The following is a 12,092-nucleotide window of genomic DNA, read 5'->3' as shown; positions in this document are numbered from 1 at the left end:
AAATGACACAGAGGTATCACGGGCAGGCTACGCCGCATATCGTACTGCAATTTGCAGCCGATATCATTCGACGCCGTTTTGAATTCGGAACAAGTCTGCTGCCTTCTATTGTTACTGATACACAAATGGAAACGTATTTTTTACAAAGGCCGAATTAAAAAATATCAACTGTTTTTTTTTAATGCGCGCAAGCGTAAATATTAGCGTAAATATTAGCGTAATATTATTAACAGATAGGGTTTTAAGGTATAAAAAGACAGTAATATTGGTACTGAATAATTTTAAAACATATATAATACGTTCCATGACATAAAAACCGACAGAGAGATTGTACCCTTTCTACCACGATGGACGATTGTTATAGGCGATAAGCTGATCCCTTGTCACCATCATATACCCATCTTAAGACTTCGTATTCTTTGATTTGTTGTCTTTGATTACTTGTGGCTCTGGCGCGAGTTTATGTACGTATGTTGTTCGTTTAATTTATACCAGCTTCTTCTTACCCCTCTTAGTAGTACCATGCACAGTACTTTAGAACCCATAGAAATTACAAACCGATCATCACTACTAGAAAAAAACCAAAAACACTAACCCAAGCAAATGCGTAAAACGACGAAATCCAAAGCATTATTGCTCGGACACTCAAAGCACTACAGTCCACATATCCACCGCATGCATTAAACGTACCATTTTTAAATTAAAGCGAACAGAGAGCAATAAAAGGAAAACAAGTGACAATCGTAGTTCGCACTCGCGCCCGTTGTAATGTGATGAAACTCCAATGTCCGCAAGTCAACAGGACAGTTTTTGTAAAAGCGTTTCCACACCGACAACCAGAAACATTTTCAAAAAACGTTTCATCGTTTTGTGTCAATTTTGTATGAATAACTTTTCGAAACATACGTAATAAATTGCGAATTGTTGATAATGAATTTTGCTAAGGTCACGCCGCTATATTTTATCAGGAGAGGAGTCACAAGTTGTAAAAATATAAAAAGAGATATTTTTGTACCAAATAATGATTTGTATTATTTGCATAGATAAATTTAATATTATATCTCCTACGTAACTACTGTTAGAGACATGATATCCGTATCTCTCAAGGTTAAGTTTATAAACACAAAAAAGAAACCATCTTTCTATAAATATGTCGTTGTTGAACAAGTTATGAAATGTTCGAAAACATGCTTGCATTTTTCAACATTTGGAGATGTTCTGAACATCGGTGTGGATGTGCCTTAAGGTGCACTAACAAGCTTTGTGACTCTGGTACGCAAACTATTTGCGTGCTGGACAATACGTGTAACACGTTGATTGGCAAAAATCCGTATGCTTGTACTAGTACTCGCTCGTTGTTATTCATACGTGTACTGTACCAGGATTTTGCTTATTTCGATGAATGCGGCTTTAACAAATAGTTCAATTTCCTCTATGTTATTAGCCAGTTAGATTTTCGCTAGCATCGGACAAATGGAACGAATATTGTTTCGCGATTAGCATTTAGATTAATGCCATGTCGTTTATGCGCAGTATTTACGGAATAGAAGGTAAAATATTTGGCTACAGATCTAATAATAAGTTGTACTGCATTATTCACCTATGCTACTCCGTTAAAATATAAATTAATTGTTCGGTTGATAAATTTAACAGCTGTCAAATATTTATTACTGATGCTGCTAGAGTTATGTTAGTTTCTAGTTTCGCATTTGCATTTAATCAATTTATTAAGAAGCTGTTAGCGTAGTTCGAAACTATTAACAAAGTTAGTACTTCAGGTATATTGCGGCTGTGTAAAATAATAAATTGCTTCTGCTGACAGACTTTTAGTATTTATTTTGAGCTCTTTTGTAATCGAGGGTATTAAAACTGCTCCGTCTATAATATATTATTGTTTCATTTTATATGGACGTCCTTTCAATTTAAGATTATTTTATTTTTATAAAATGCATTTCTTTATGTATTTTTTTTAATAATGGGTTTTCACATGCCCGTAAATATAAAAAACATAAATTCTTTTTGTCTATCTTTTCCTTACAAAGTTATTATTGTTGGAAAAACTTACCCTGGGAACGTCCTGGCTCGCTGTCCCCTACTTGTATCATATTAAGTTTTTTCTGAACAAAGCTAATCGCTGAGTCGCAAACTGTCCACATTACGTAACTCGGCGTCTGCACTGACCCTACTCATAAATGTGCAAATGTAGACAGTAGAGAAAATATTATCATCTTTCAAAGTTGAGAAAAAGTTGTCATTTCTCGATTGAGATGGGTTGGGTTCTTTAAAAAATGACCTGTCGTCAGCATTGCTAGCGGTAAGCCGACAAATCTTACAGTTTTCTTTTTCTACGTTTAATATTTAGCTACAGATTCGTCATTCAGTTGGATATAAAATTCATTACGAATTCAACATCAACATTCGACTTGATGAATGGTACACGTCACGTTATTATTAATAATTATTATGTTCTCTTAATATTTTATCTTACTGATGTAAGTGAGTAATCGTTACATGAGCCATGTCAGGGGCCTTTGGCCGCTCAATCATAACCCTGACACCAGGGTTGATGAGGCTGGTATTCCACCTCACAACTCAAACGATAAGAAGATCTTCCTACCTAGTATACATCTAGCAGTAGCGTGTTTTTTCTAACATAAAATAGACCATTCAAGGGTTTTCCTAGTGCGAGGTCCGCTGGTAATGTATACAATATGTTTAAGTTTTTTTGATAAATAAACATATTCTATTCTATTGGCCATGGGCTGATAACTTGTGATACGGTGCACCATGACTGATCATCAGCCCATTAACGTCCCCACTGCTGGGGCACGGGCTTTCCCTATGGATGGATAGGGCAATGACACACTACAGAGTACCATGACTATTTTAGGACTTCTCATCAAAAGTGACTGCAATTTTTCTTATGGGTACTTGTGAATTCCATTTGCTTCGATCCTGACACCCTTCTCTTGCTTCCTTTACATTCATTAATCGATTCATACGCGCACGCCGGTTCAGAGTAGATCGTACTGGACCTTTTATAAGGACATCTCCAATTTGGTCAATGTGTACCCTTCTAGGTCTTCCTTTACCAGCCCTACCACCTTAACCTATAATATATATGTATTGTAGGTATACATCTAGGCGAATGAGAATCCATTTACTTAAATATACTTAATAACTATGTTGTAATATTCGCTAATGACAATTATACTTCGTGCTTCGTTCTCGAGATTAGTAACCTGTAAGATGATAAGCTTGAACACAATGTAGTAACGCATAGTGACACCATTCATTGCACACATAGTTGAAAGCATATAGAAAAAAAAAATAATAACAAAAGTAATTCTTTTTTTTTTTTTTTTTTTAAGGGTAGTCTTATATTGTCTGCCCCACTCGGATAGTCTCCGCGCGCTTCATTCGCTTTTGTGTGCTCCGCCATTCTGCACGGTTCAAATAATTGACCTATAATTCGGGAAAAAACTCTTAGAATACAATAGTTTTACTAGCTAATAATGTCCAAAAGACACAGTGAGGATATTGGTGACGTGAATCACATTAACAAACGTCTAAAAACATTAGAACGCATGATAATGCGTTCACGAAGACCTCGTGCTCGAGTTATTGAATCATCATCGTCGGAAGCGTCGTCACGGGAACCATCGCCTACTTCGAAGAACCTACAAGGTATTTAGTACAAACTTACATAATTTTCGTCAAGTTCGATATTTAAATTTTTATTATGTACGGCTTCGTCAGACACTTTAGGTGTTTATCTCGCCACTGCATAAAACAAGGTCAAGGTCAAAACATGACCAACAATCTGCCTGTTCTAAATTCAAATTTCGTTACGGCACAATCGGCAATCGGATAACTCTTTGGGAGTTTTTCCACCGCCACAACGTGCTCAGATTCAAATATATAATTATATATTATATAAGTACCTAGATACTTATAACCACATACCTACTATGCTCAATCGGTTGACTCTCTGGGAGTCCTCCACGAGTACGGTATAGGTATAGATATTTAGGCACCTTTTTTGTTCACACGAATAATTCCTCAGGAATTAAAATATGTTTGCGTGTTTTTCTATGGGAAATACACCTTACATTAATTTTCGGGTACAGAGACGTCTGTGGGACTATCTCGTAATCTCGGATTTTGCTGACGTATGATTCTGTGGGAGTCATACCATCCCCTAGTTACGACGCGTATCTTTATACGTGTATAATTTTGTCATCTAGGCGAAGAAAATCAGCGCGACCGGACGGCGTTGATCGTCACTCTACACGGACCCAACTCTGATGTCGAACCGGGACCGTCCTACGCGGTGGCTGAGAGGACCGCGACCGCCACTGCCGTCGCCGCCGCCGTGGATGAAGCTCGGGCTACCACGAGTACCCCACCTGCTGCAGAGAACGTCCTCGACAGCGCATTGTTAGAGATTCTCGGCGATGACCCCTCTGCAACCATACAATATGGACCGGATATACATAAGGACCTAGCATCCCGTTTCGAACACCTTGCGACAAATGGGTTAGATAAAAATGTTCGGAAGGAACTGGTCGACAAATATCCTATTCCGGGTAACTGCGGCCTCATCGGCGCGCCTATACTCAACGCCGAAATCAAAGCTGCTCTGCCCGATAGTATGTACAAGAGAGATAAGGCTATTGAAGCCCGGCAGAAACAACTCGCCACGGCTATTACAGTCCTTGGGGCCGCAATGACTGACCACATAAGTAGTGTCAAAAATAAGGATCACGAACTCATTAAGAAATTGATGGACACTGCTCGCCTATTATGCGACATCCAATATGCAGAATCCATCACTAGACGAAACTTCGCAATGTTTTCCCTTAAAAAGGATCTAAAAGAAAACTTAAGTACTTCCAAAGTGGATAAATATCTCTTCGGAGAAAACTTAACCGATACCTTGAAAGCGGCTAAGGCAGTAAACAAATCGGGCGCCGAGCTTAAGGTGATAAACAAGGTGGGGAAAAAATCTGCTGTTCAAACGCAGAAACCTCAGGGAAACAAAGGTTTAAACTGGAAAGCTCCAGCACCGCAGCAGCAGCGCAGGCCGACGGGTGCCGGGGCTCAGAAGAACCGCGTGCCTGCCACGACGACGTGGGCGAACCGCACGCGCGCCGCCGCCTCCAGGCCGTCGTCGCCGCCGCGCCGCCGCCGCTAGACCCGGTACTGTACGCTGGACAACTAGCACAGTTTTACTCGCAGTGGTCACTTATCACTTCCGACCATAATATTTTGAATATAATTCAAGGTTATAAAATTATCTTTGCCCGACCAGTCGTGCAACATTATGTACAACCGATCCCAAACTACTCTAGCAGTGAAATGCAATGCTTTGAAGAGGCTATTAATAGCCTACTAGGTATCGGCGCCATTTCAGCATGCGAACACTGCGAAGGACAATTTATATCTAGTGTTTTCCTGCGCCCAAAACCTAATGGTCAAATGCGCTTTATATTAAACTTAAAGAACTTGAATAAGTTTATTGACACAAGTCATTTTAAGCTAGAGGATATTCGTACATCAATTAAACTAATGTCACAGGACTGTTTTATGGCCACTGTCGACCTAAAGGACGCCTATTTCTTAATAAAAATTCACGAAGATTCTCGTAAATACTTGAGATTTATGTGGAACAATAAACTTTATGAGTTTAATGTACTACCATTCGGGTTGAACACGGCGCCTTACATCTTTACTAAGCTAATGAAGCCTGTAATCAGTCTACTTAGAGCAGCTGGACATATTTCCACAATATACCTTGACGATATTCAATTGTTAGGAAGATCATATCTTGAATGCTCTTACAACGTGAACTCAACTATTAATCTACTTACCGCTCTTGGTTTTATAATCAATAGGGAAAAAAGTCAGTTGACCCCTTCAAAATCATGTAAATTTTTAGGCTTCATCTTGGATTCACATACTATGCAAATAACTTTGCCCCCCGAAAAGAAAACACATATCAAAGCAGAGTTACAAAAAATAATAAACATTACTAGGTGTAAAATTAGAAAATTTGCTCAACTTATAGGACTTCTTGTGTCTGCGTGTCCCGCAGTGGAATATGGAATGTTATATACAAAACAGTTAGAACGGTGTAAGTATTTAAACTTACAACCTCATGATGACTATGACAGGTATATGAAAATCCCGGAAAACTTACTTTCGGACTTTCAATGGTGGCTACGTGCTATAGAGAGCCCTGCGCACCGTATTCGAGACGACTGTTACGCGGTTGAAATATTTTCTGACGCCTCAACTACGGGGTGGGGCGCGGCCTGCGGGGGTGACACCGCGAATGGGCCTTGGTCACAGTCGGAGCGCGGGATGCACATTAACTATCTCGAACTGTTAGCTGCTTACTTTGCGATTAAAATTTTTGCAAAACATTTAGAAAATTGTCAAGTTTTAATTCGCATAGACAACGCTACTGCGCTATCCTACATTAACCGCATGGGCGGGATTCAATTCCCACATCTCACTGACATTGCTAGACAGATCTGGCAATGGTGTGAACATAGGAAAATCTTTATAAAGGCTTCATATGTCCCATCTAAAGAAAACATCGTAGCTGACACTGAATCCCGACGTTCACATCCAGACATAGAATGGGAGGTAGAAAACTCTACTTTTGACCAGTTAGTTTCACAGTTTGGTTCCCCAGACATCGACCTGTTCGCCAGTAGACTGAACAAGAAATGTGAAAAGTACGTATCTTGGCACAGGGACCCTGACGCCTTCGCTATCGATGCATATACGATAAGCTGGAAGAATCTATATTTTTATGCCTTCCCACCGGTTTCGATGATACTTAAAACACTGCGCAAGATTATCGCCGACAAAGCGACCGGTATCATGATCGTCCCGTTGTGGCCCACACAACCTTGGTACCCAATTTTCCGCAGTCTTTTGACGTCCCATATTTTTGAGTTCAGTTCAAATGACCATGTAATCGTTTCTCATTCCAGCAGGAGGAACATTCACTCGAACCTTACCCTGGCTGCCGGAATATTATCCGGGCAGCACTATTGCGACGGTCCGTACCAGCCTCGGCAGTAGATATAATGATTAGTTCTTTAGCTGATTCATCTTTTAAACAGTACAACACCTATATTAATAAATGGTATGATTTTTGTAAACAAAATAACACACCTTTATACGATGCATCAATATTTAAAGTCATGGAGTTCCTTACTGATTTATATAATAGTGGCAATCAATATGGTTCGTTAAATTGCTGTAGAGCAGCCTTGTCCTTAATTTTAGGAACCAATATATCAACGGATTATCGTATTCAAAGGTTCTTCAAAGGTGTGTTTAGGCTAAGACCTACTATTCCCAAGTACGATATCACTTGGGACACTGGGTGCGTGCTAGATTACCTGGCTCTCTTGTACCCTAACGAGGCCATATCAATGGAAAAACTTGCAAAAAAATGTGTAACATTACTGGCACTGGTTACCGCCCATAGGGTACAAACCCTGTCGAAAATAAATATTTATAACATTAAGATGTTTCCAGATAAGATTGTTACCAAAATTTCAGATCTCATCAAAACTTCGAAAGTCGGTACGAATAATCCAGTCCTTACCTTACCTTTCTTTCTGCAAAAACCTGGGATTTGCCCAGCCAAGTCATTAATTAGCTACATAAATAGAACGGCCTCAATTAGAGAGTCAGATTACCTTTTTATCAGTTTTAAGCGGCCTCATAAAGCCGTCACCACACAAACACTCAGTCGTTGGATTAAGTCTACACTGAAAGATTCTGGTGTGGATGTGTCAATCTTTTCAGCACATAGCACGCGCCACGCTGCCACATCCCAGGCATACAGCGCAGGGGTTAGCATTGACCAGATTCGAAAAACTGCTAGTTGGAGTCAAAACTCCACCACGTTTGGAAAATTCTACAATAGAACCATCATGACCACAAACGAGGCAGAGTTGGCTCGTGCTATATTAAATAATAATTTGTAATTTTATTTAGTTTGTAATCATCTAGACACATTATAATAATAAGTACTAGACAATTATACATTTAATCTACACTTCGTTATAGTTTTCTTTACTGCGATATTTCCCGAACCTGCTCTCAACATCTACATTGTGTTCAAGCTTATCATCTTACAGGTTACTAATCTCGAGAACGAAGCACGAAGTATAATTAACGGTTAAACGAACTTACCTGTAAGTGAAGTTCTATCGTAATTATACGAGTGCTTCGTTCGAAGAGATTAGTAACCCCCGCCCGCCCTAGACCCCAAATCTGTTCTGCAAATATCGCAAACAGAGCCCTAAACTAATGAAGCGCGCGGAGACTATCCGAGTGGGGCAGACAATATAAGACTACCCTTAAAAAAAAAAAAAAAAAAGAATTACTTTTGTTATTATTTTTTTTTTCTATATGCTTTCAACTATGTGTGCAATGAATGGTGTCACTATGCGTTACTACATTGTGTTCAAGCTTATCATCTTACAGGTTACTAATCTCTTCGAACGAAGCACTCGTATAATTACGATAGAACTTCACTTACAGGTAAGTTCGTTTAACCGTTAATTATTTAAATTACTTAAATCAGCGTGTATATCAACTGCAGAAATACAGCGGCCATTATTGTCCATCTCATTGTAAAGAGTAATTTATGTCACTGAGGAATGTCCGATATCGAAGTGCTCTGCATTTCTCGTTTCACGCCAATTTGCAATTATTGTAAAATACGTACAAAATGAACCCATTCGTGTACAAACTATTGATTTTAATGTGTGCTGGATTTCAATTGTACGCAACGGTTGTTGTCAACGGCTACGCATGAATTAATTTACTATTTATATAATATACTAGCCGGCCCGGCGTCGCCTGCGTATAATCAGTACCATCAGTTAAGTGTTGATAAAACATAAACGAAAATTAATGCCATTATTATACGAAGACGAGCAAATACCTAGCGTTTTAAGTGATTAAGCATCTACTCAAAAAAAAAATATATATTACTGATAATTAGAACTAGAGTTATGAGTGTTCAAACAATCGACGAAACGTTTCTAGAAAAGGTAGGTAGTACACTGCCCTTGCGCGTCACTTTGCTCGTCTTGGCGCGGGCACTCCCGAGCCCCCAGATACTCGATGAAAAGCAGACGTATTATAAAATATTTCTGTTTGACAAATTGCTTGTCCGTATCTTTTGGAAAGTGCTTAAAAGCCATTCGTCCGTTCTAAATTAGTAATAAGAATAAAATATGCGACAGAATTTACTATAGGCATTACGTCCTCAAAATTGGTAATGACCTTTATGTCAACTTAGGCGAATCATTAACGGGAATCTTAAGATTTTCTGAAGTGGGTTAAATGTCAAAAATGAATGTATTACTGCTGAAGAGAGGAGACTTTACGTACATATTAGTACCTTGAAGCTTACATCTAAGTGAAAGGTGAATGTAGCGGAAAGTATTTTTCCGTCGCAGATTAAAAAAAAGAAGTGAAAAAAATAATAAAGCGGCAGAGTACCTGCGACGTAGCACTTATGAAAGTGTCAAAGTGCTATAAAACATTTTCACGCGGACGTTATTTTATAAAGTTGAGACACTAAACTATCTTTTAGCTTTCAATAAACTATCGCAAAATGACACTAATGCTTGTTCATTTTGAAATATCGCATCGGTGCACGCTTCTTCACTGAAGATTTTAGCTCAGAACCGTTCGAAAAAGTGATCTGTCATCCACTTGAACGTTGAACAAAGTACGTACTTTCTAGATGATAAATTATCACTAGAACAACACGTCTGAAAAATGTAAATTTATTACAAAGCTAGTACTACCAATCATCTGTTGATTATTCATATTTTCTAGGTAAAGTTTACTTTGAACAACAAAGTAGAGATTACAGTCCACTTAAGTCTTGTAAATGTCGTTTATACTGCATTACCTGTTACAATGTATTCAGTAACTCGCATGACCTACAATAATATGTTATAATGCTTACTTGATGTAAAACTAGACGCTTACATTGTTTTCCTTGTTACAGTTGTGTCCGCGGGGACTACCTCAAGGTATATTGGGAGGTCCAAGGTCCAGGTCCACCTGGTGCTATCAACGAGCGTTCAGCGTGGGCGAGAGAATTGTGCGGCAGCCGAGCTGATGCTCCACCCGCCTTGTACTCGCCGGGACCTGCTCTTGTCTTGGAGTTCCATACGGGACCCAAACAGAATAACGCGACGGGTTTCGTCGGGACTTACAGTTTTATTGATAAACGTGAGTAGTTACTTAGTAGATTAGTAGGCTCTGCACGGTAACCGTGCCGCGCGCGGCGCGAATTATATCGAGGCTTTTGACCAATAGCCGTTTGCCGTCCATCTACTTAGATAGCATTCGTATCGTTTATTGGTCGAAACGCTCAATATAATTCGCGCCGAGCGCGGCGGCTGTCATGCAGACCCGGCAGAAGCACATTGGTTTTAAAAAAAAATCTTGTAAATAGCGTGTTAATTTTAAAGTATTTTGCGTAAAATTTGGTGCAGTAAAGTTTTGCGAAGAGTAAAGATTTTATGAGGAACAATCGTTCCTCGATGTTGAAGTATTTTTACGACTTGATGAAGTAGGCAGCAACTGATTAACACGCGATCTGTTGCAAACCGGATATGTTTTAATCTACAATTTAAATTGTAACCTGCCACCTCCGTATCACTCCGACGATTGACATACCATTAGGGTTATCTTGACGTGAGTACTGGATAACCTAACAATAGTGCTGATTCCGGTACACACATATATTACACATATTCCGGTGCAGGACCATTATCTACTTGATAATCTACTTTATTTGATTGAAACTCATATCTCTCTTACACTCGATTCAGCGACTAAATTGTATGATCAAAACGACAACCATAACATTAATAGCACGTATGATGTACAACTGAGAGGTTATAAAGCTGTGATCGAAGACGGCGCTCAATTGCTTGGAAAATATGTAAGTAGGCGAAGCGAGGAACACGGAAAACGCGTTCATGTTTCAGCTTTGTTCATGTTTTTTTAATAAGACGTACGTAAAAAGTGTCAGTAGATATAATAGGTCGATATTACGATGTTTTATATCTACTTTGACTACTTTATATATTTTGGAGTAAAGTTTGTTTATGTGTCGAACGATTATAATGATTTGATAATTAAAACAAATATATGCTCACGTCTAAATTATTCCCGATTGGGGTGGTTAGAAGTACAGCATCGCATGATGAACTAAGTATCCACGCTTCATCGATCATTTTTTAAAATTAAATCAACGTGATAGGTAGTGACCCGTATCGCTGTGTAGTTCATCACTTCTATCATGTGGGTTTGTTAGGTGAATTACATAAGTACCTCATCAATCTTGGTGTCAATGTTATTATTGGACGACAAAGACCCCAGGCTTGGCTCATGTAACGATTACCCACATCAGTAATTAGTAACCGGGGCCCACGACTTAACGTACCTTTCGAAGCACGGATCATCTTACTTTCGGACAATCAGTTGATCAGCCTGTAATATCCTAACCAAACTAGGGATCACAGAGTGATTTTTGTGATATGTCCCCACCGGGATTCGAACCCGGCACCTCCGGATCATGAGCTCGACCCTCACCACTGTAAAGAATGTGTTTGGTTTTTCAAAGTAAAATAAAATTTAATGGGCATATTGACTACAATTTAATTATTATTACTTTTTTTACTCTATCCTACCTGATGGGCAGTGGGCGTATTGTTGTACTGTTTTGTATATACACGTGTTTCCTAGCGTAGCGACTATCTTCTAATACTCATCATCACTGATTTAAGAGCCACGCTCTTTTCGGTGTAGAATTCTCCATTATTGTCTATCAAAGGCCAATTCTTTCACTTTCTTATAAGACACGACGTTCACTTTCTCTTTAATCTGTTCCATAAAAGCTCTTCTTGGTCTTCCCCTTCCTATCTTTCCTTGTAGCTTGCCTTCTATAATGTTTTTAATAAATTCGTCGTCTTATTAAGTGGCCAATCATCTTGCCTCTTGTGTCCTCAATAACTCTCAATATTTGC

At 39.0% G+C, this 12,092-nt stretch overlaps 2 protein-coding genes across 2 annotated transcripts in view; both read left to right on the top strand.

Annotated features, from left to right (window-relative positions):
* Window positions 1–12,092, top strand: part of LOC126370379 (uncharacterized) — a 380,386-nt gene that overhangs the window by 233,003 nt on the left and 135,291 nt on the right. The window contains exon 16 of the mRNA XM_050015216.1: window positions 10,061–10,287. Coding sequence (XP_049871173.1) covers window positions 10,061–10,287 — 227 coding nt within the window. The remainder of the gene's footprint in view (window positions 1–10,060; window positions 10,288–12,092) is intronic.
* On the top strand, window positions 4,850–8,096 carry LOC126370273 (uncharacterized). The gene is made up of 2 exons (XM_050015098.1): window positions 4,850–5,202; window positions 7,008–8,096. Exon 2 carries the CDS (start codon window positions 7,104–7,106, stop codon window positions 8,013–8,015), a length of 912 nt encoding a protein of 303 aa, XP_049871055.1. The 5' UTR covers window positions 4,850–5,202; window positions 7,008–7,103; the 3' UTR covers window positions 8,016–8,096.

The sequence above is a fragment of the Pectinophora gossypiella genome, chromosome 10, assembly GCF_024362695.1.
Source record: "Pectinophora gossypiella chromosome 10, ilPecGoss1.1, whole genome shotgun sequence".
Taxonomy (NCBI): Eukaryota; Metazoa; Arthropoda; class Insecta; order Lepidoptera; family Gelechiidae; genus Pectinophora; species Pectinophora gossypiella.
The sequence above is the reverse complement of the archived record's forward strand: the minus strand, read 5'-3'. Positions and strand labels throughout refer to the sequence as shown.